This window comes from Mirounga angustirostris, unplaced genomic scaffold (assembly GCF_029215605.1).
Source record: "Mirounga angustirostris isolate CCGP_5_RB_7025 unplaced genomic scaffold, mMirAng1.0.hap1 SCAF_12, whole genome shotgun sequence".
Taxonomy (NCBI): Eukaryota; Metazoa; Chordata; class Mammalia; order Carnivora; family Phocidae; genus Mirounga; species Mirounga angustirostris.
In genome coordinates, this window is record NW_026991720.1 from 29,306,353 (window position 1) to 29,330,501 (window position 24,149).

Sequence of the window (24,149 nt, forward strand, 5' to 3'; positions counted from 1 at the left end):
AACCATACTGTGACTTTAACCTGCATCCAGAGGCATTATTCATTTTTACCCTGGGACTATATGAGCAATCTCACCCGATGTTATGAAAGACCCTGCATAAATACCGATGACGAATGAGGCTAACTTCATCCCTGCAACTGTGGTATGTCTCCAAAACCGAGTAAGAGATATATGCATTCTTTAAAAAGGGTCTTTGTAAATCACAACATCCCTTGCTTTGCCAATGTTCGTGCTCTCCTCCATGCACATCTGCTGATCTCCCGGGAGTGAGAGGGAACCACAGGCCCTGGAGATGGAAGGATGACCCCCAGAAGGCCACCGCCGTGGTGGTAGACAGCTGGTGATTTAGAGCCTCAGCCTGGGCAGGAGATTGCTTTAACTTGGGTTTCCATGAGAGATGATTCTTACAGATACTGACTTAAGAAAAACCTTCAGTGCCCCATGTTCTCCCTTTTCTATCAGAGCGGCCCTGTCCAGAGATTCAAACAATGACATCTGTCTACTGCATTTGCCAGAAGGCCACTGGAGGTCCATTACTAAATATATGAGCTAAGTTAGAATGGTTAGGGATTAGATAGATTTGGGCCATTTCTTCACACAGTTAAACATTTTTAAATGATGTTAGTAAATAGACTTAGCACAGGGGTCATTTCATAAGGTATTAAAGTCTCAAATCACTAGGCTATATGCCTGAAACTAACAAGATACTGTATGCCAATTATACTTCATTAAAAAGAGCATATCATCTCCAAATAAAGACAGTTTTACTTCTTCAAAAAAATGTCCTAAATGATCCTTGATGGAATTCAATCCAAGACACATTTATCATGAACTGATTACATTCAAGGAATCATCATATAACTTCTGAATACCAAATATCAACAAATGAACATCTTTAAATGTGGGATGGTGGCCGGTCAAACAATGAATTCATTTAAGTTATGTCTCAACTAGACAAAATAAGACTTTTGACAGGTCTTCCTGCTGGAAGTCACAAATCACTCCAGCAATAAATTTTCATCAAAGCAGTCTGCTATGATCACAGGTATAAAGAATCTCCAGACGTCATAAAGAAGTTACAGATATGAGAGTTTCCTCTCTGCTGGATAACTAGAATGGATAAAGGGATAAATTGTGACTTTTTACTGTAAGAGCCAAATTTAAATTTATGGCATCTATTGCAGTTAATCTATATGACCTGTGTATAAAGACAGCCATGGATGCATTTGACCGAAAGTTACAGTTATGGTGGTTGTGCAAGAGTTCCACTCTTGAATTCATAGATAAAACTGGAGTGTTTTATAATTGAATTGAAAGCTTTTTAAGGGAAGAAGTTTTTGAATAAAATATCACTTAAAATTGGATTTATTATACTCACCAAGAAAATGACATTGCCTTAGCAGCAAAAATGGTTGTTTAAAATTGAATCAAAGGATATAGTAAGCATGTGTTACATGTGCTATTAATTTTCTTTTCCTTCTTCCATCTTCCCCCCACTTTTAAATTTGAACATCCTTTGGAAACACCTAAACCTAAATCTGAAATGATTTTTATTGTATAGAAGGAGAGTTTAGAAAAATTTAGTTTACAAAGCATCTACTTGCCATTATTTTTCAAATTTGCATTTCTTGATATTTTTCAACTCTCTCCAAAGCTTTAGTAGAGAAAGTATCTCAGCAGCAAACCTAACTGGAAATAAATGAGCTCATAGTTATATTTGTTATTACTTTCATACCTCCTTTAGCTGCCAGAATATTCTATAAATGGCCACTGTAACCAGTTTAGTGGGTTTGCCTCACTGCACAGTGCATAAATCACTACTGATTTAACTAAGTCATTCAGCCTTTGAACTGAGAACTCCTTACACACACACACACACACACACGCACACAACTATGTTTTGTGGAATTTAAAAACAGTGTTTAATAAAACTTTGATGTCACATTGTTAGTCTTTAAAGTGGATCTTGGTCCTGTCCTCCACATTAGCACTGAGAACAATTTCTATGTATTTTTCACATCTAAAAATATCAGGAGGAAGCAGTATTTTGGAAGATGGTCAAGTGATTTAACAGGTAAGTATAATCCATTTGTTTTAGCTGAAGCAATAAGTACTTCACTTGAAGGGTAAATAGATACTCCCTTGTTTTCAGAAATCTCTCTGTAGCATCAAATATAACTTTGACCTCGTAAGAAATAATTGCTCTCTGGCACATTAACCCAGGAAGCTGTACTACCTCCCTTTGAGAGCAGATAACGGTATTGTCCAGAATAATCAGGCAAGATTTTGAAAAGACAAATCCCAAGGAGAGGATAAAAATGAAAAGAACTGCATACTTTCCTGTGTTACACCTGCAGTTTGCCTCTGTCCTGCAGACGCGACAAGGATATGAATAAGAAACAAAATAGTGAATAAAGCATGAAAACCTAAAGAAAAGCAAATCACAAAGAGCTTTCTTGTCTCATGCTTGATTTTCAGGAAATACAGTAGTCTCCTATTATCCACGGGGGAGATATGACCAAGACCACCAGGGGATGCCTGAAACCACGGAGAGTGCCCGACCTTAGACGTACTATGTTTTTTTCTTATACATATGCACCTAAGATAAAGTTTATTTTATAAATTGGACACAGTAAGAGATGAACAACAATGACGACAAAACAGAACAATTGTAACAGTGGGCTGTAATAAAAGTTATGTGAATGTGGTCTCTGCCCCTCTCAATATATCTTATTGTGCTGTACGCACCCTTCTTCTTGTGATGATGTGAGATAAAACACTTATGTGAGGGAGGAAGTGAAGCGAATGATGTAGGCACTGTGATGTAGCATTAGGTTACTATTGACCTTCTGCTGGTTCATCAGAAGAAGGATCATCTGCTTCTGGAAGTCTTTGGGGGTGGGGGCGGGGAATGGACTCAAACTGCAGAAAGCCAATGTGCAGATAAAAACTATCATAAAAAAGTGTTTCATTTCTACCGGTCATTTTTACTGGGCTTAGGGGAAGTGATGCTTAAAAAAAACCAAAAAAACAAAAAAGGGGGGATAAAGCTTGAAAAGAACAAATAATAAAAACTTGGGTGAAGGGGATTGTGAAAGCTGTTTTGAACTGGTCTGGCCAGTGGTGGCAAGGGACAGGACCCCTGGAGTGTGGGGAGGGTGGGTCCAGAGGCTTCTCTGAGAGGACAAAATGGAGGAAAGTGTTCTTGTTTTCCTCCTGCCTCTCCCCTGTGACCCCTAAGGACAATCACTGCTTCCTCCATTCCTGTTCAGGATGTAATAAAGTCCACCCCAGGAATCAGCTTGCTTAATCGGGGGGGTGGGGGGGGGGTGGGAAATAATGTCCTGCTCAGGTGAAGACTTGATGAGGAGAGGTGTGAGATTATATCACATCTGACATTCACTCCTTCCCCCTATTCCCTCTCAAACCTCAAGTTTGATGGATCATAATGGAGAGAAGCGCCTCCTCCCAAGGCTTTACTTCCTAAGAGTTTAGGGAGTGAAATTCTGACCAGAGAAACCACCTGCTAGAGGGGCAGCAGAGGGAAATGATTGAAAATGGTTTTCTGATGCTCGGAACTCATTCTCTACCATCTCCTTGGATACACCTGCAGGACTGGCCTTCCACAAATAGCATACCAGCTGGAATAAATATTATCTGCAGGAGAACTTAAGCTCATAGAACAAAACGGGGGACACATGAAAAGTACAGCTACCTCCAGTAGGAGGCAAACAAAGTAAAAGACTTATATGATGCTACTTAAACTAATGGACTAGGGGCACCATGGTACAATGGATAGCACACTGACCTCTAAAACTAATGCACTAGGAATTTTTATTTATTTATTTATTTATTTATTTATTTATTTATTTATTTATTTATTTGAGAGAGAGAGAGAGAGAGAGAGAGAGAGAGAGAGAGAAAGCACAGGCAGAGGGAGAAGGAGGCTCCAATGCGGGACTCGATCCCAGGACCCTGGGATCATGACCTGAGCTGAAGGCAGACGCTTAACCGACTGAGCCATCCAGGCACCCCTCCACTAGGAATTTTTAAAAAGCATGATAATATACTCAAGGAAGGGGCACCTGGGTGGCTCAGTCAGTTAAGCATCTGTCTTCGGCTCGGGTCACAATCCCAAGGTCCTGGGATCGAGCCCCACATCAGGCTCCCTGCTTCTCCCTCTTCCTCTGCACCCCATGCTCTCTCTTCCTCTCTCTCTCTGAAATAAATAAATAAAATCTTTAAAAAATATATACTCAAGGAAATAATGGAAGACAGTAGCAAAATGAACTGTGAAAAGAGAAATCATTAAAAAGAACCAAGAGGAAATAAAAGAAGAATTTAATAAATGTAAGTAAAAATGTGCATACTTCCTAAGGGGTATCAGCACATGAAATGAAGGGGTCAAAATCTGGACAACAGAATAAAGAAAGAAAAAAACAGTTAGCAAAAATGTCTCAAAAGTAATGAAAACAGATGTCCCAGAATTAAAAGGTAAAAGACTTCAGGCCAAAATTGGAAATACTCAATAAGAAGAGAAACGAGTCCAGGAGGATGTTGTAAACAGCTAGGAGAAGTAATTCCTAGCTTACACAAGTTGTTCCAGAAAACTGAAAACAAGTGAAAGTTATCCAGTTCTATTTTATCCAGTAATCTCAACTCTAAAAACCAGATAAGTACAAGAAATTACAATTATAGGTCCATATCATTTATGAACATAGACCTAAAAATCATAACTAAACAAATCCAACAGAGTATTGAAAAATATCCTGAAATAATCACATAGTTTTTATCTCAGTGATGCAAGGAAGTTCTATGAAAAGAAAATCTAGCAATGTCATATACCACAAAAATAAACTTGAGGAGGAAAAAAAAATCATATAATTTTATTAATGCAGAAAAAAGCATTTGTAAAGTTCAAAATCTTTTTATGGCAAAGACTTCTAGCTAACTAAAGATAAAAGGGAACTTATTTAACTTAGTAAAGTTTATAAATCCATCTCTCTCAGAGTTACACTCTAAAAGGTTTACAAATGAAATCATATGACGTCTGGGATTTGTTTCAAAATAAACTATTGTCTGGGAAGGGGAGTGGAGAGGGTACAGAGGAAACAAAATTACCCATATATTGCAATAGTTGTAACACGATGATGGATACAGTGTGGCTAGTCATTATTCTCACTACTTTGGCAGGAATTGTAAAGATTAAAAACCAAAAACCCACAGCAAGCATTTTACTTAATAGAGAAATTTGAGTTGCATTCCTTTTAAGATGAAGAACAATTTGAGAATATTTAACTTTCATTTCTACCTTTAAAGATAGTACTGGAGGTTCTGACCAAAATTAGTGAAAGAAAGAGAGAGAGAGAGAGAGAGAGGGAGGGAGGGAGGGAGGGAGGAAGGAAGGAAGGAAGGAAGGAAGGAAGGAAGGAAGGAAGGAAGGAAGGAAGGAAGGAAGGGAGAAGATATATAAGAATTAAAAAGGAGATTAACATGACCTTATTTGAAGATAAAATAATCATCTGCCTTGAAAACCCAAACCCAATGGTATTAATGGTAAAATTATTGGAACAAGTGTACCAAATACAAGTTCAACTTCAAAAATAGTATTTCTCTATCCTAGTAATAACTGACTAAACAATATAATTTCAAAAAGAATATCAACAAATATTCTAAGGACTCTAGAAATAAACATAAGTGAGAACATAAAAGACTTCGTTTATTTTAAAATTTATTTTAAATTTTATTTTATTTAAATTTAAATAAATATAATTTATTTAAAAAATTTTAAACTCGGGACGCCTGGGTGGCTCAGTTGGCTAAGCAGCTGCCTTCACCTCAGGTCATGATCCCAGGGTCCTGGGATCAAGTCCCGCATCAGGCTCCCTGCTAAGCAGGGAGCCTGCTTCTCCCTCTGCCTGCCACTCCTCCTGCTTGTGATCTTTCTCTCTCTCTCTCTGACAAATAAATAAATAAAATTAAAAAAAAAATTTTTTTTTAACTCTACAAAGGAAAAAAATGATCTGAATAAATAGAGAGACTTAATATTATGAACATTCAATTCTTCAAAAATTAAACTATAAATTCCAATGTAATTATATATCAAAATTCCTGTAGGATTTTAAAAATATACTTGATATTCTAAAATATTTATGAGGAAATAAATGTCTACAACATAGCTAATTCAATTTTGAAAAGAAAAAGTAGAAAGGAAGAACCTCCCTGCCAGGTATCAAGATATACATATACTGCTAGAATAATAAAAACAAGTGGGCCAACTGAAACAGAACAGAGAGCTCAGAAGCAGCTTCATATACTAATGGGAACTTATACAATAAAGGCGATATTAGATTCATGGGAAATGATGAGTTTTTAGCCCGTGAGAATTGATTATATAGAAAAAAAATCTGGATCAAAAGTGAACTCTAGTTGAATAAGATGTTTATATGTCCAGAAAAAAATTATAAAGGTAGTAGAAGAAAATGGAGAAGCCCATCCCTATGACGTAGAGATAAGAAATGATTTCTGGAACCAAATCTCCAAAGCAGGAATTATAAGGAAATATTAATTTGAATAATCAATTGAAGATTCCTGACCAACAAAGACACTATGGATAAAGTTAACAGATAGATGACAAATCTGCAAGAGTAAAATGTCACTTGTCACCTGTTGCAAGCTGGAAAGGTCAAGTGTTGGGCAGGTTGTGGGGACATGGAGAGACTGATCATGGCAGAGAAACTGATACAGGCCTTCTGGAGGGTAAGCTGGCATTATTTAATTCTATCAAATGAACCCATATCCTATGACCTAGCAAGTCCCATGATAGGTATATATTCTCCAGAAAAATCATAACCAGCTTCATAAAGGGTCATATATAAGAATTTGTACATTTGAAGCGCTATTTGGTTTAGCCAAGAGTTGGAACAATCAAGCTGTCTATCGCTGGAGGAGTGGGGAGGTAAACTGTAACGGAATACACACATGGAATACTGTACACCTGTGAAAAGTAACACAGAAGGTGTACACGGAACAACGTGAATGTTTCCTTCTTGAAAATATTTAGTGCTGCACATAAAAACAGTAAAAGAAAAAAAATCTCTAACACAATACAATTTACATAAATTAAAAGCACATGTAGACATAACAAAACAAAACTGCATATTTTACTATCATCTAAATGAAAAGATATGCATTAAATCATTATAATGATGGTCTTTTGAGAAGCAAAGGAATTGAATGGGGAATGGGGATAAAATGGATTGCATAAATAGATGTGGGAGTCTTGCACAGACTGTTGTTGCAATTCTATAAGAATGGGGATTTTGGACTGTGCTGAGTAAACATTTGTTGAGTGCCTGAATGTGACATGAATTGAGGAATATGATTCATTTTCTCTCTCTGTACCTGAGTTCCAAATATTAGGTTGCATCATATGAAATTGCAAGATGTTTGAAGGTCAAAACTGGCCAAATATCAGCGGTTTCATATAATTCAACCTAATAGAAAGGGAAATCTGAAAATGATGAAAGCTACTTAGGGAAATATAAACAACCACTGTAAAGACTAGTGGGAGATAACATGAAAGACAAACCAAATTTGATTCTACCTTTTCATAATTAACTAAAAACCACCTACATTGATATAGTTAAGATGGCTGTCCTTAAAATAAAGTGCCCTTAAGACTTAAGTCATCTCGGGCGCCTGGGTGGCTCAGTTGGTTAAGCGACTGCCTTCGGCTCAGGTCATGATCCCAGAGTGCTGGGATCAAGTCCCGCATCGGGCTCCCAGCTCGTTGGGGAGCCTGCTTCTCCCTCTGACCCTATCCCCTCTCATGCTGTTTCTCTCTCTCTCTCAAATAAATAAATAAATGAAATCTTTAAAAAAAAAAAAAAAGACTTAAGTCATCAATAGTATTTCCTTAAAATGTCAGTCATATACTATACTAAGGAATATAGCATCTGTATCTTTTATCACTCTGATCTTTTTTTCAATTGACTATATTTAATGGGCCATTTAAAGATTTTTCACTACTGGAAGATTTTCCAGAATTTACAATGTAGTTTATATAAGATAAATTCTGAAAAACATCAGGCTCAGTCACTTCTGAATCTCTTGAAATTATGAAAGGCACTTGTACATTCTTTTTTTTTTAAACTTTATTATGATTGAAATACAAAAAGTTGTACATATTTACCACATACAATTTGATGAATTTGGAGATAAATACACCTATGAAACCATTGCCACCATCAAGCCATAATCACATCTATTCCTTCTACATTTTACCCTTCATATATGTATGTATGTATGTATGTATTATTTAGTGACACGGACACTTAACATTAAGTTCTATTCTCTTAGAAAATCTTAGTATCATTAACTGTAGGCACTATGCTGTCCATAAAACTCTAGGACATACTCATCTTGCATAAGTGAAACTTTGTACCAGTTGACCAATCTGTTCTCATTTCCCCTTTCCCCCAGCCCCTGGTAACTATCATTCTATTCTCTGCTTCTGTGAGTTTGACAATTTTAGATTCTCAAATAAGTGGGATCATGTAGTATTTGTTCTTTGAAGAAATTTTTGATTTTAGAGAAATAATTGTTCAGAGGACAGATATGAGAAAATGGGAAGAAACTGAAAGAACATACAGGATAAGATATTTGTGTGTTCTTTTAGTTTCTTCCTATTTCCTCTTACCTGTCCTCTGAACAATTATTTCTCTAAAATTGAAAACTTCTTGGGGTGACCTGGGTGGTTCAGTCATTTAAGCATCTGTCTTCAGCTCAGGTCATTATCTCAGGGTCCTGGGATCGAGCCCATGTCAGGCTCCCTGTTCTTCCTCTCCCTCTTCCCCCACTTGTGCTCTTTCTCTCTCGCTCTCTCTCTCAAATAAATAAATAAAATCTTTAAAAAAAATAAAATAGAATTGGAAACTTCTTAAAATTTACCCATTGTGTTGTTACTAGACCTTATTTTCAACTGAGGTGACCTGAGTTACCTTTTATAACTAAATTTTTTGTGCTTGTTACTAAGTTTTTCCAGAAAACTTTCTCATCATGCTTCATGTCAGGGCTTTCTAGCTTAGGCACACTTGAGAGCTTTGTTATTCACTCAGCAAATATTCCATATTGATTACTGTAATAAAATAGTCATTTTGCTTCCTAAGAATGAAGAAAAAACATAAGGGAAAAATTTTATTTTCATTTGTTGCAATGATTATATTTTTCTTGAATAAGTGGAAAGTCAAGAAAACAACACATCTGAGGATTAGCTTTATAATGGGTCAAAGAATTGAACTAAAATGATGAATTGAGAAAACAAGATGCAGCTTTTGTGATCCCTAGTGAATTAAGCTGTTTCCAGTTCCTTTTTGAACCTATACCTATTAAATGAAAATCTCTACTTGCAGCAATAAAATGAGGCAATCTTTGTTCAATGGGATTTGATAATCATAAAGGTCAGAGAAAGGCAGCTCAACTCACTTTACCTATCTTTAACATACTTTGAGGGAAACAACAGCTTCGGTGGAAATTTTACCTTGATAGTGAAGCGTTTTTTCTTTGGTGGATTCCAAACTGTGCCATTTGAATGAATGAATGCACGCAAAGGTCTTAAGGATGTCACCAACACATATGCTTTAAGAATCACAGATAGTTCTTCAGCTCTGAAGATTGTTTCATGTCGAGCAAGGACTGTTGTTTGATTCCTAAAAAAATAAGCCAGCATAGTTAATGCTCCATAACTTAGGGTACGTCATTTGTACATTACGTCGAAGCTTTGTGCACTCATTCTTCCTTTGTTGGACCCCAGCTTTCAATGTGTGGGTTTCCTTAAACAATTTCACTGCTTGTCAGCATCGCTGCCAAGGGATATGCAGGCACAGAGAGAGGGGATTAAATTGACAAGAGTTCTCCACTCCGGTAGACTTAATTAAAAAATTTTTAAGAGAAAGAAAGATAGGGAAATAGTGCCTAAAATAAGGTTTAAAGGTTTAAAAAGTGTAAATTAGTCATGTCTGTACCATTACAACAAAAGTGATGCAAATTACAGTTTAGGGAATAGTGAAGACATTTTCCCCATCCTGCTCTGGCCTGCCTTTGCTTTATCTTCTCCTTGACAAGAAAAGATATTCTACTTTTCAATAGTGGACAGGTCACCAAAAATATGCCAAAATATATTCCCAATCTACTAGTCTGATTCTACCCAATAACTGTCATCACAGATAATTATGGGTTAATTTAAGGGCTAAATTATGAAGATAACACTTCAGTTTACAAGGGAAAATTAACATTAATATTTTGTGATGAAACAAGTATGCTTTAATCATAAAAGACCCCAAAATGTTTAATTATTTGCTTTCTGCACGACATTTCTGCTTCAAATATCTAAGTCTGATCAATGAAAAGATTGAGCTATTTCAACTTTTGAAGTCTAGGTAAGCAGGAGATGCATATGATTCTTCAATAAATACTATTAACTGTAGAAATCTACTGAATAATTATAAAATTAGATGAAGTAAACTATTTTTGTCTCTTGGATAAGATAATGAAAATCTTTTAATTTTTCACTATAATTTATCTACGTTACAAAATCATTTCCCTGGAGGTAACTTAAATAATTTGGTACCCTGCAGTTGCTTTCTTAGATCCTAGGAGCCATAAAAAAAATATTAACCAGAAAAAGAATTCATTCAGCCATACTCATAGACTAGGGCAATGTCATTTGAGTATAAAATGGAAGTTAAAATTTTATAGTTTCACACTGTCAAGGTTTCAAATTCTATTTCCGTTAATGTAACTTCCTAGATAAGAGTCCTATTTACCCAAATGTTTATTCTCTGGCAAGAGAGGTTTGAATTAGTCTAGAAAAAAATCAATGACGGCATTCTTTATTAAGAAGAGATAGCTGAAATTTTATGTAACAGAACCTAGTAATTCAAACATGTAATACCCCCTGGATATCTTCAGGGGTTTTCTCTTGTTAGCTGTTTCCAAGAATGCATGCTGGATATAACAATTCAAAATGATTAGCTTACAGCTGTTCACGTCGCCAGTCCCATGGTTTCCACATATGTGGCTTCACTGTTTTTAAAAGGTGACTCGAAGTGCTCAGCTTTAACTGTATGCTCTGATCCAGACACACAGAGGGGCTTACCAGAAGTCGCAATTCTGAAAAAATTCAGAAGAGCAAAAACCAGTCATTCTATTGTTTCTTTTTGAAATTGCTCCAAAGTAGTGTTTGCTGTGTTCAACTACATGATGTATGGGAAATAGGCAACCCATTTTTTCTCCATTCTGAATCAAAGTTAGATCCATTCAATAACGCATGTTTATAAAGGCATTTGTTTTGCAGTTTATTCTCACAATAGACTAGGAAAACAATTATAGTAACTGATTTCAACTCTTCTTGCTCAGAAAGAGAGCTAGAAATGATGTCTCCAACTGTCCTGCACCAGGCAGATCTACCCTCCAGACACATAAGAGATGTACTCCTAATATGGGGAAGATGGCTGCAGGAGCTGACTTTTGCTTGTGATGAGAATATTACATGGACAACTTGAATTGATTTCCTGACAATAGCACAGTCCTTCATGTGCTAGAGCCTCTCTCATGCTTCATGATCTTGGTAAACTCGACCACAATGCTTTATTATTTTGTAAAATAGTATTTAATAGTTTTTAAAGTATATAAAAGTGAAGACCAACAGTAATGATTTACTCAGAATGCTCACTGATATTTTTTTAAAAAATAAATGTATTGAAGGTACATGGTTAAAAAAATTCAAATTGTATGGAACGTTATCAAATTGGAAAAAAAAAAAAAAGAAGCATCCAGCAATCCACCCCTATCTGGGACCTCTCTCTGCCAAAGCCAATGCCTACATATTCGCTTTTGAAGTCTAAATCAGTGCACAATGGGTAAGATGCATATGGTTCTTCAATATGCAAATTGATAGAAATATCAACACATCCATGTAACTTATATATGCAGACACTTCTGCTTTTTAAACTATCCAAAAGAGACATTACAGTAGTCCCCTTTATCTATAGTGTTGCTTTCCTCAGTTTCAGTTACCTGTGGTTAACCCCCAGTCAAGAAGCAAATGATCCTCCTGACGTACCATCAGGTCAGCAGTAGCCTAATGCTACGTCACAGTGCCTGTGTCCTTCACCTTTCTCTCATCATCTAGGCATGTTATCATCTCAGTCATCACAAGAAGGATGAGTGCAACACACTAACATATTTCCAGAGAGTGAGACCACATTCACATAACCCTTATTACAGTCCAGTTATAATTGTTCTATTTTATTATTATTGTTGTTAATCTGTTACTGTGCCTAATTTATAAAATAAACTGTATCTTAGGTGTGCATGTATAAGAAAAAACAGTACATTTGGGTTCGGTACTATCTGAGGTTTCAGGCAAGCACTGGGGGTCCTGGAACGCATCCCCTGCAGATAAGGGGGGATTGCTGTATAATGGTCTATGTCTGGCATGTTTACCTACCAATCCATCCTGGAATCCTTTCCATTTGAGCACACACAGAATTACATTATACTTCTTGGGGCGCCTGGGTGGCTCAGTTGTTAAGCGTATGCCTTTGGCTCAGGTCATGATCCCAGGGTCCTGGGATCCAGAGGACATCAGGCTCCTTCCTCAGCAGGGAGCCTGCTTCTCCCTCTGCCACTCCCCCTGCTTGTGTTCCCTCTCTCGCTATCTCTCTGTCAAATAAATAAAAAATCTTTGAAAAAAAAAAAGAATTACATTATACTTCTTAATGGCTTAGGGTGTGCCGTTAAATGGATATACCTTTGATTTAATCATTCTCTTATTGTTGTGTATTCAGATTACATTTGTAATTTTTCCTTTTGTTATTTCAAAAATACTGCACAATGAATGCTCTTCTAAATCTATTTGGGTGTACTTTTACAAGTTTATTTAGGGTCAAAGTCTAGTCTGTATGTGTAATTACCAGATCAACGAATAAATGCAATGTAAAAATGATAGGTATTACTGAATTGGCTTCCAAAAGGTTGCCCCAATTTCCACTCCCTCTGACAGCACACGAGAGTTGTTTTTCCTTGCCGTCAGGTCACAGTGATTTATTTTTAAATTATACAATTTATCTAGCTCTCAAGATGGAACAAAGCCTTTAAATTATTTTTCCCCCTTGTGCACGTTTCATCAATACTAACATAGTCTAATTTAAAACACTTCACACTCTTAAGTAAAAGTCAGCAGAAGTCAAGCTGTTCAATGTATTCCCATATCTCATTATTTAACAGTGTGATCTTTCTCAAAAAATGATAGCCTACTTGTAAGGCTTCCTTATTAATGAAGTTCTAATACATCATAATAAAAGAAATACTCAAATTGCTTGTTTCTGGAGATGACAAATGAAGAGTCATTAAGGTAATTTCTTTTCTTGGGAATCACAACTTAAGAAGAGTTGAAATGTTTATATACTCCTTTAAATTTACAGTCAGAAAATACGTTCTCTTTTTTTTACTAAGTAGACATTTTTTAGGATTTATTACTAGGAAAGATTTTGTCTCTCTGGAAGAGCTAATTTGTGGCCTTCTTTTGTATAATACGAGAACAGTGTAATTTACTCTGATTTCCTTTTTATCCTTACTGCCAGGAAGCACAGCATTGATCTGAAGCCCAAGCAGAGCTGACTTTGAGAAGCTACCCCTATTAAGTGTTTCACCAAGGTAGTAGCTCAATGATTTTCAGGAAGTAGTAGTCAGCAAATATGTCAAAGAATAAACAATTTTATGTCACTTTTTTTTGGCCTTAGTTCAAGTGGAAGAGCCTATAACACAGAGCACAAGGAATCCAATATAAGAATTGTCAAGAATATGTCAGCATTCCACATCAGCCCTTCAAACTGTGGTTGAACAATGGAATGTAATATTGATTAAAGTAATTTTTACCCTTTGTGATATATATACACACACATATATATATAGATATAGGATCTATAGGTGTGTGTATATATATATATATGGCTTTCCATTATCTTATTCCAGGTTTGAGGTTACTCTTAATGATTCTAACCCCCCAAAAACCAACAAAAAGCCCCTCTAATTAGATGTTCCCTAACATCTAAAATTATTCCCATTTCCCTTGATTACAGCCAAAAATTAAAAATGAGCTCCATTAAGGGACACCTGCATGGCTCAGATGGTTAATCATCTGCCTTTGGCTCAGGTCTTGATCTCTGGGTCCTGGGATCGAGTCCCACATCGGGTTCCTGGCTCAGGGGGAGTTTGCTTCTCCCTCTGCCTCTCCCCTCTGCTAGTGCTCTCTGCCTTTCTCTCTCTCTCTCTCAAATGAATAAATTTTAAAAAAATCATTAAAGAAATAAGCTCCATTAATCCTTGTAAAAGCTGCAACTATATTTTATGGAACTATGATAAATAATTGTGGAAATCTTAAATACCCTATGTTCTCACTTAACAGAGTCAAAGAATTGTCAGTAGTCACTATTCCTTTCATCTTTCATTTGGCTTTTCTATCAAAGGCTCTCTCAACAAACCAGTCCAATTCACTTGTTTTAATATTCCATTCCCCTCTTCTCCCTAGACCACCCAACACACACATGAACCTAGAGATCTTCTATAAGCAATGCCAAAACAAGCTTCTGTTTTTTGGGGAAATTTGGGAGATGAGTGCCTATGATACAGTCTTTTAAATGACCTTGTAATTCATTAAGACGTATTTGTTAAATATTTTCAGAAAGCAATTAAATATGGAGGGCCTAGCATGTGTATTTAGGGTTTTTCTACCCCACAGTATGAGGACTGAATGAATAGGCAGCTACAGATGTGAAATATCTATGTGTTTTTATTTATCAACTACCCTTAGCTTATTTTAAAGAGCTATGAAGCCTGTAACTTTACCACTTACCCAGAGAAAAAATGAACAATTTTTAAAGGATGCCTGAAGACTGCTCTTCTCCTGCCTTCTAACATTTGGTTGGCCAGGGACCCAGTACCCACTGAGTATCGTGCAGTTTTAAGAAAAGAAAGATTAAACCAGAACCACAAGACCTGGGTTTTCATTTTGATTCTTACTAACCAATGCTTAATGGATGTGTGACAATGTCAAGGAGTCTTCTAGAATCCAGAATATGATTTCCCATGAATTTCCTGATTGTCCCACATCACTGAATACAATGCTGATGCATAAAAAGTGTTCAGTAAGTGTTTGTTCTAGCAATGAGCTAGTTTGGGGGGGGGGGCGGGTAGGGATTAAGTCAATGTGTACTTGGAAAACAAAATGGTATACCAATGTATTCAAAATATTTTATTTTTTTCCCTTTTATATGGCATGTAATTATATACATTATAGGCAAAGACTATACACTGGAAAACAAGCAATGATTAGCAGGCAAATTTATACTATATTTTTGATTTAATGTTTTGCCCAGAGCTAATAATTAATAGGAAAGTAAAAGTGGAAAATGTAATTATATTTCATAAATGTTTGAATATTGTCTTGCATTTCATATTAGGAAACTACACTTAGCCACTATTTTCTCATTTTAAAACTTCCAGTGAAGATAAAAGGTCTTACTTAATAATTAACAGTTAGTTTTGAGATTAGAAGTATAAATAAGTACCATTTGTGGGTATATTAATTGTTCTTTTTACCCAAAGACATTTACAAGTCTTAGTCCTTAGCCCACAGGTATAGCTATGCAAACATACCCACAGAACTTACATACATAACAAATATAAATTAATATATGCACAAACTAAAGTCATAGCCAGGAAAAAAACTGAGTTAGGGCCCCGGGAGAAAATGAATGGATGGCAAGTCAAAATCATAGGTGAAGAGACTATTAACCAAGAAACTATTACAGAAGGGGACTGTTAAAGAGGGTAGCATTAAGGGAAAACAATAGATAGTGAAGCTCCCAGGGTTGACAAAATGGACGCTCTTGCCACCCCTAGCCCAGGAGGGCGGGGATTATAGAACCAAGCAAAGGGCATAGCTGTGGGAGAGAACACTGAGCATGACCTATGGTCACAATAGCTATGGGAGAGGACGCTGAGCATGAGCTATGGCCACAGATAGAAGAACACTGGCACTACTAAGCCAGGTCTGGCCAGGAAGCAGGTAGGGAATAAATATCCCAAAGTTCCCTCCTCCTGAACTCTGATCTCCTGCTGGAAGTCAGAGGACAAGGGAGCCCCATTGATGCAGTGTGTGGTGGACAGCTTCCTGGGGAAGGGTCAGTCTAGAGTGAAGGAGCAAATGAAGAATATCCAGAGCAAACCCTGTATTTGGTGAATAGAAATTTTTGCCCTAGTTTTCTTCTTACTAGCCACATGTCCCGGAGAAACAATCATATGTGTGTATGAGAATGTGTGCAGGTGCATGCACATAGGGGAAGAGTTAGTAAGAAAGAAATATTAGCTTTGATCTCTAATAAGAGCATTTGTATATGGCAGTAGGCCATGGCTTAAGATGAATCATATGAAATTGCCTTTTGTTAGGTAAAAAATGGCTGAATATTGATCAAATATCAGCAATTCATAATGTTTCTCTTTCTAAACTGTGATGCAAAAGAGTCCATAAACATACCACCTATGAAAGAAGGTTCCAGTGGCTAGAATTCTGTGGGTAGGAATGACGAAAGGGTGAATTGGTTAAATTTATGTGTCAACTTGACTGGGCCAAGGGATACCCAGATAACTGCTTAAACATTATGGGTGTGTTTATGAGGGTATGTTTGGAGGAGATCAGCATTTGAACTGGTAGAATGAGTAAAGCAGAGAGCTCTCCCAGATGTGGTTGGGCATCAACCAATCTGTTGAGCCCCTGAACAGAACAAAAGGGCAGAGGAAGGGTGAATTTGTTCTCTGGCTGATTAATTGGCTGTGACATCAATCTTCTCCTACCCTTAGTACACTTGGTTCTCAGGCCTTCAGATTTGGGCTGGAATCTAATGAATGGCTCTCTACATTACCAGCTTTCCTTAGTCTCCAGGTTGCAGAATGGCAGATAATGGGACTTCTCAACTTCCAGAATCACATGAGCCAATACATTACAATGAGTCTCTTTCTCTCCTTCTCTCTCAATGAAGATATAATAATAGAAAGATAGATAGATCTTATTTTCTGTTTCCATGGAAAACCCTAATATGAGGGACAAACTTGAAACCATTCAATAAGTATTTAGTATATGCTTTGAAAACAATAGAAGCATAGCCCAGGTTCTGCCAATTCCTAAAAAAGAACAAATATCCTCACCTCTGAATCTGTTTCCTTCTTTGCTTGATGATGAAAAAGACAGCAGAAAGCACAGTGGGTACTAAACAAATATTTACTAAACGAACAACTAGATGATTTCTGAGGTCATTTATAATTCTAAATTCCTGTGATCCCAGGTGAAAAGTTGTGATTTTTAATATATGCTGTATATGACCTAATGGAATAGATAAGTCGCAAGAGTCCAAGGGCCAGCCCTGGAATATGGTCCCTCTGTGAATTCAGGTATATTTCAGCAATTCCGAGTGCTCCACAAGGTCAACCAGTTGCCATTTTCTTTGTGTGAGGCCCAATAAACCACATAGGAGACACTGTATCTGGATCCCTTTGAGCTCCCACCTGGTGAGAAAGTATTTGGGGAATATCAATGACCCTTTCACTTCTTGAACCCTGTGCAAAATGGGGAGGAAACACACCACCAGGTACATTCAGTTTCACCAACTTGATCACTCATTTGCAGTTAGAGAGGAGGGATTGTTGTAAGTATTAAGTACTTCAAAGGGAATTAGTTTACTGGACCAGGAGCTCTATGAAGTCAGGAATTCTGGGTTTTTCTTTCCATTGTGTATGAAGTGCCAAACACACTTAGGCCAGCACTTAACATAGGAGGTCAATTCTGTTTAATAAGTGAATGCTAATGTCTTCTTAACCAAATAACTAGAGATAAGTGCACTGGCCATAGAAAAAGGGGCTGAAATGAAAAGAATGAGCAAGCCAATTGCTGAGCAGTTTTACTAGAGTTGTAGAGCATAACCTTTTGTTCTTGACCTAGGCAATTAGCATAACATGGACAGGAATTGGTTTTTCTCTGTCCACTTCAATGAGGTATTTGTTAGAGTAGCAGGATGTGTTTTGACCCCATCGGGACCCTTCAACAACACAGGGAAGGCTCCAGGGAGGAAGCAATGATAGATACCCCGAGAGGAACTATCAAAGGCCAAGAGGTCTAATATCAGCAGAGCCCCCTGGAACCCACAGCAAGCATAGAAAACCATGGAAGAGAAGGTCACCAGTAGACAGCCAAGAGGAAGGCTGCCCTTACAGGGACATCATATAAGAGATGGATTTGGGGACCAAGGCTGCATTTGTTTCCCCAGGCAAACTGAACCTGTGCCTTGGGAAGACATGGATGAACCCAATAAAGATGCATGTTCTGATTTCTCCAGGATGTTACAATATAGTTGCTATCCAATACCTTTTTTTTTCAACAATATTTTACAAATATTATTCCAAAAAACATTTATTTAAAAAATCCTAATTCTTGTCTATTAATGGATTCCTATTCATAAGTATGACCATGAACAAATTCCTTAACTTTTCTAAGCTCCGTGTCTTTATCTAGAAAATGAGAATTATAACAGTAGTAATAATAAGAACATACCTCATATGTATGCTGACAGAATTAAATATAAAATTTTCTTTAAAGGACTTTGCACGGCCCTTGGCATATATCAAATGCTCAAAAAATGTTAAATAGCTACCACTGTAGTAGTTTACTATAATACTTTTCTATAATCTAGGAAATCTGTTTATAACTAGAAACTTCACAAAGTGTAACTTAAATGTTATTCCTTTTGAATTTATTCAACACTAAGGGTTTCTCATCACTGCTATCAGAGAAAGGCTAATCTATTAAATCCTCTTTTATGTGATTCTTAAACATGTGACATTTGCCATTAGTCACTTAAGAACAAAGCAGGAAATATGTGATAAGCACAGATGTGTAGACCAAAATAAAACAGAGCAATATTATTTGAAGTAGCTTGTAAAAACACACTGGTTTTAGTGACTTTCCTCAAATTTAGCATTGCGATCTCCCAGCAAAGCAGTTCATTTCCTGTTGTTTCACGTATTTAAAGGAGTTCTGTGTTAAGGCTAGGTTTCTGTGGATGGGGTAAGCCTAGGACTGACCCAGTTTTACAATATTTAAATCTATTCCTCTCTGTTTTGTTCAGGAAGAGACTTTTTCACAAACAACCAACACAACCAACTCTTAGTCAACAGAACTGTTTATTTATGACCATAGACAAAATTTATGACCCATAGACAAAAGACCCTAGACTATTTCAGACCTACACTTGAATTTAAATGGTATAATATGAGGATATATGTGTTCCAAACACATCAATTCCTTAATACATTTTTATTTTCATTTTATGCAAGTGGTATTATTAATACATAATTCTAACCTTAAGCCAAACCACTCAAAATTCCACATTATTGTGTTACTACCTAGGTGGATTTGACACCAATAGTCTATTCTCTATAGTTTCAGAATATCTTTCTTATGTTACCATATAAGGGTGCATCGAACCACAAATACAAATATCATAGTATTTCAGTATAGTAATTGTGGGGGGAAAAGAATAACTTCCATTTTGTGTTGTAAGAAATAAGTTGCAGTCCATGTCCTGATGTAAACGGAGATAAAATCTGACCCATAAAAATTACCAGATCAATGACACACCAATGTGCTTGAAAGAAGTAGTCATTGTATAGAGTTTCCACCAGCTAACCAATCAATCAATCAAATGCTTGTTGAGCACTCAGTAAATGCAAGCCATAAATGTTCTCCTTTCTGTTCTTTTTTCAGTGGAAGTGTCAAAGTCATGCAATTGTACAAAAACAATTTTCCCCATGGACTGCTCTATGTTTTGACCATGACAACATAAGAACCTTGAATTCTGTTCATTTTCCTTGGTAATCAAAGCTATGTCTAGGCTACTACTTCAATTTTCTTGCCCCTATGATTTCACTGCAATGATCAAACAGCATGAAAGATTGTTTTATTACTTTATGGCAGCTTAATTTTGCCTTGATATTTTTCTGCATGAATTTTCCAAGGAAAAAGAAAGGGAAAAAAATGCTTGACTAGTTCAGCAAGACCAAAGATGAATAATTCAGTATAAATTAATGAGCATCATTAATAACAATTTGAAACACAACCTCCAACAAATATTAATAGAGTGCAACAAATATGATAATAGAATAGCTGTCTAAACCCACCCATTGTGAAAAGAAGTTAATCACTTTATTAATATTAAACTTTTTTTCTCAGGAACATTTTCTGGAGTAAACCATGAAATATTATTGATATAATTTACATCAGAATAATTAATGACTTACTAAAAATTTGTGATTCCAAATTCTTTTTAAGTATATTGAAGTCAATCCTAATTTAAATGTAAGACACAAACACTGGGGGTCATTGCCCCTATTTTAAATGAAACCAAGCATTAACCTATTTCTCCTTCAATGGCAACTTCACAGACCAACTCAATCTTCCATTTTTACTCTATGTTTTTGGTATAATAAAATGTGCATGACATTATTGTCAATCTGCTTTTCCACTTCTATACTATTTATAAGTAAATGTATTAAATGTGAACCAAGTACATATTTAGAATATCAATATTTTCATAATATCTGACTCCATGATTGAGATAAGAATATAGAATACACAGAGACTACAGCCAGTTGCTGAAGTGAAATTTAATGAGAGCCAGAGATCCAAATGCCAGAAATAGGTCAGTAACATGGAAATATGTCAGAGAAGATTTTTGGTTAGGACACTGAGCAAACATATTTTTATGGAACCATTTTATCCTCAAGTTCTTTCCCCTCTCCAACTGACCGGTGATATAATTGGAGTCTGTGGAGGTCAGGCTTGGCTGAGCGGCATCATAATACAAGAGTCCACTCCTAATATAGATGAGGACACAAAGGGCAAGTGTCAGAAGCCAGGCAGAACCTGATAAGAATTTCTGAAATGGTGTCTCAGTTTTCAACCTTAGCTAGGTAAGACGATCATTAGCCAGGTACATTTGACCTATTTTATATCTTGTAAATGACTAAAGAATTAACCAATTAATTGAGCCAAAAGGGGAGGAGCTTTCACATCTGAAGTGTTGAATAATTTTTGGTCTTTAAAAATGTTAATTAAGTGATTCAAATTTTGAGTTTTTCTTTTCCTATTCTTGTCTAGATTTTAAACTCTGAAGTTAAGCTGTCTTTTCTCCCTGTAGAACTTAGGTCAGGACATTAAATTCAAATGACTATTTTCTATAAGGATATTCTGCTTCCCCCCCTTTTTTTTTTAAGTAGGCTCCACGCCCAGCATGGATCCCAGTGCGGCGCTTGAACTCACAACTCCGAGATTGAGACCTGAGCAGAGATCAAGAGTTGGATGCTTAACTAACATAGCCACTCAGGTGCCCCAAAGGTATTCTTCATATTTTCTTTAAACATCTCTTATCTTTTGTATTGCCAAGTTGCTTTCAGTATATATGTGCATGTGGGTATATATATGCATGTATATCTATATAAATTATATAACTTATATATATTTAATTTATATATATAACTACATATATGAATTATTTTTCAGAGATTTAATACAATCTAACTCAGCTTTAGTTCTGACATCAGCATTTTATCTCAATTAACCTCACTTGTCTGCAGTCCCTGAATAGCAATCCCAGACTGAACATCCAGTTCTAAACTGCCACTTAGATGCCTTAAAATAGGTGGATGGTGGATAACAAGTCATTTATATCTTGTTTTTTTCTTACCAAACACATTGAATGCCTTAGGGAAAATGACTGTGTGGCACCCAATAACGTCCAGTCATTTTCAATAAATTAAAAATGTGTAGTTGTTGCTTTAAAAAATCCTGTGAGCTCTGGCAACAGTCAAGGGTTCAAAGTCATGAGTTAACAAATCCAACTCTCAGCTATAGTTTGATTCAATGGAAGCTGAATTTAAAAACCTGGGTTGTTGGGGTGCCTGGCTAGTTCAGTTAGTGGAGCATGTGACTCTTGATCTCAGGGTTGTGGGTTCGAGGTGTAAAGATTACTTAAAAGCAAAATCTTTCAATAAAACAAAAAAAAACTTGGATGGTTAAGTAGTGGAAAAAATTCAAGCTAGCTTTAAGTCAAACAGGGAAAACATTGGCTAACTGAAAAAATTATCAGAGCACAGGTATTCCCCTCTTCCTTTCCGATCTATGAAAGAATGATACATACTTATGTGGGAACCATGTCTTTGTTATGTTGTTTGGAGTAATGGAAAGAAATAAATTTATTTTTTAAATTTATATAAATGAATTAGAGAGAAGAGAGTGGACATAGAAACCAATTAGGAGAGAGGTTGTACAGGTGGTGTTTTAGTGAGCTAGAGGGGGTTGCCCAGTGAGAAATGAGAGTTATAAAAGTAGAATTTGGCAGAAATTTCATTGTGTGTTGAATAAAGCTAATTTCCCCCCTTACTATCATTTTGTACCCACCTCTCCTTTCCTCAAAACAAAAAGAGAAAACTTAAAAAACCTAAACTACCCCACAAGGCTTTTGGAGTCAGCCCTAAAACATTCAGAGGGAATGTTTTTTTTTGTTTGTTTGCTTAACTCAACTTAATGCTCAACATTCTATCAAAAGGGCCATTTTTACCTAGGTCCCTGCTATTAGTGACTCAGTCCCCTTTGCCTGACGTCAGGCTCCTTTACCCAAGATGGCTGCTGGGGCGCTCTACTGTGAGGGAAGGGAGGCCACTGGCAGCCCAGCAAAATCAGATTTAGAGAAAAATACACGAAATTTCCAATAGGAGAAAAGTTGAATCAAGAGTTGTTCATTCAATTTCATGAACCTAGTGAAAAATGACAAAAGTTCCTGGCTACCATTAACCATCAAATGATTTGCAGTTCAGGTTTTCAGCAAAATGTTTCAAAACTACTCACCTAGTCTCCAACTTGCCACTACCCCTGATTCCTCAGAGAATTTTGCTCCTGACTCAACGTTTTCTTCAGTTCCCCAAATCTGGCTTTTATTTGCCAAGTCATTTAAAATATTCACAGTATCCATTATTTCTGGGAGCTTGAGTTGACATTAGAGCACATGTTTCTGACTAGAAATTTTTACGATTGACGTAAGACTCTAGGTTTTTTGGTTGCTTTTCAGTTTTGCTATTCCCTATGAGCCATATTCTATATAATAAGGACTTTCACTCACAAATGGCATAAAATGTTGTTTCCATATCTTGTAAACAGGAAAATATCCTATTAAAACTTGTACTATAGGTAAAATTAGTCTTAATTAAAAACTCAGAGTACATCTGGTATATTGCTCATTTTGCTTTCGGCACAACACATGTGTAGATTTACCAATAAATCACGTAACTGGAAAATTTTAAATATCATGTTGTGGGTGGTATCTTTGCTTTTTATAGCCTGCTATGAATATAGTTTAAAGTTCTTTCCCTTAAATGACACCAGTTCTTCTAAAATTGGCTGTTGACTGCCCTACTACCCGGGACTGAGAGAGAAGGAATCTAGAAACAGAAACATTACAAAATACTGAACTGAAAAAGATAAATTAGGCCAAAGACCAGTTTACTTAACCATGTAATCTTTCCTCTTTTCTTCTCAATTCTGTATTTAGATTCAAGGTAAACTTTCTGCTTCTGCAATATCTGGAACACAAGGGCATAAATAGTTATGACTTTATAGTTGAGGGATAAATACATGTCTATTTCCATACTCTGCTCAAGAGAAATATTTCAGGTCCAGTTGTGACATTGTTAGAACTCAACAATGCTAAAAGCCACCATCACAGCCCCCAAAATTGGTAAAAGAAAGAAAAGACACCTCCTTTTGTTGTTGTTGCTCTTTTAAACCCTATAGTCAATGGGAGATGACAAAACTGTTACCTGGTTATTATTTACCACTGTAGTAAAATTTTAGTATGAAACTAATCAGTGTTCAACTAGGAGTCTACCATGCCTGGCCTTGACTGAAAGAACTGTGGGTGAAGCCTAATAGTAAGGAATCTATACTAAAAAGAAAAGAGGGAGCTGGCAAGATAAGTCCAAGG

At 36.3% G+C, this 24,149-nt stretch overlaps 1 protein-coding gene across 6 annotated transcripts in view; it reads right to left on the reverse strand.

Moving 5' to 3' along the window:
• The window catches only part of CPED1 (cadherin like and PC-esterase domain containing 1), a 268,649-nt gene that overhangs the window by 159,529 nt on the left and 84,971 nt on the right, over nt 1-24,149 (reverse strand). For 5 of the 6 annotated variants that reach the window (XR_010406406.1, XM_054505212.2, XM_045864342.2 and 2 more), the window contains 2 exons: nt 11,040-11,172; nt 9,542-9,710 (listed from right to left, as the gene is read on the reverse strand). Coding sequence is in view for 5 of the 6 variants with exons in the window: in XM_054505212.2 (XP_054361187.1) it covers nt 9,542-9,710; nt 11,040-11,172 (302 nt within the window). In the remaining variant the exon portion in view is untranslated. Of the gene's footprint in view, nt 1-9,541; nt 9,711-11,039; nt 11,173-12,511; nt 12,658-24,149 lie in introns of those variants that run through there. The other variant, XM_064575010.1, reaches the window with a different exon arrangement.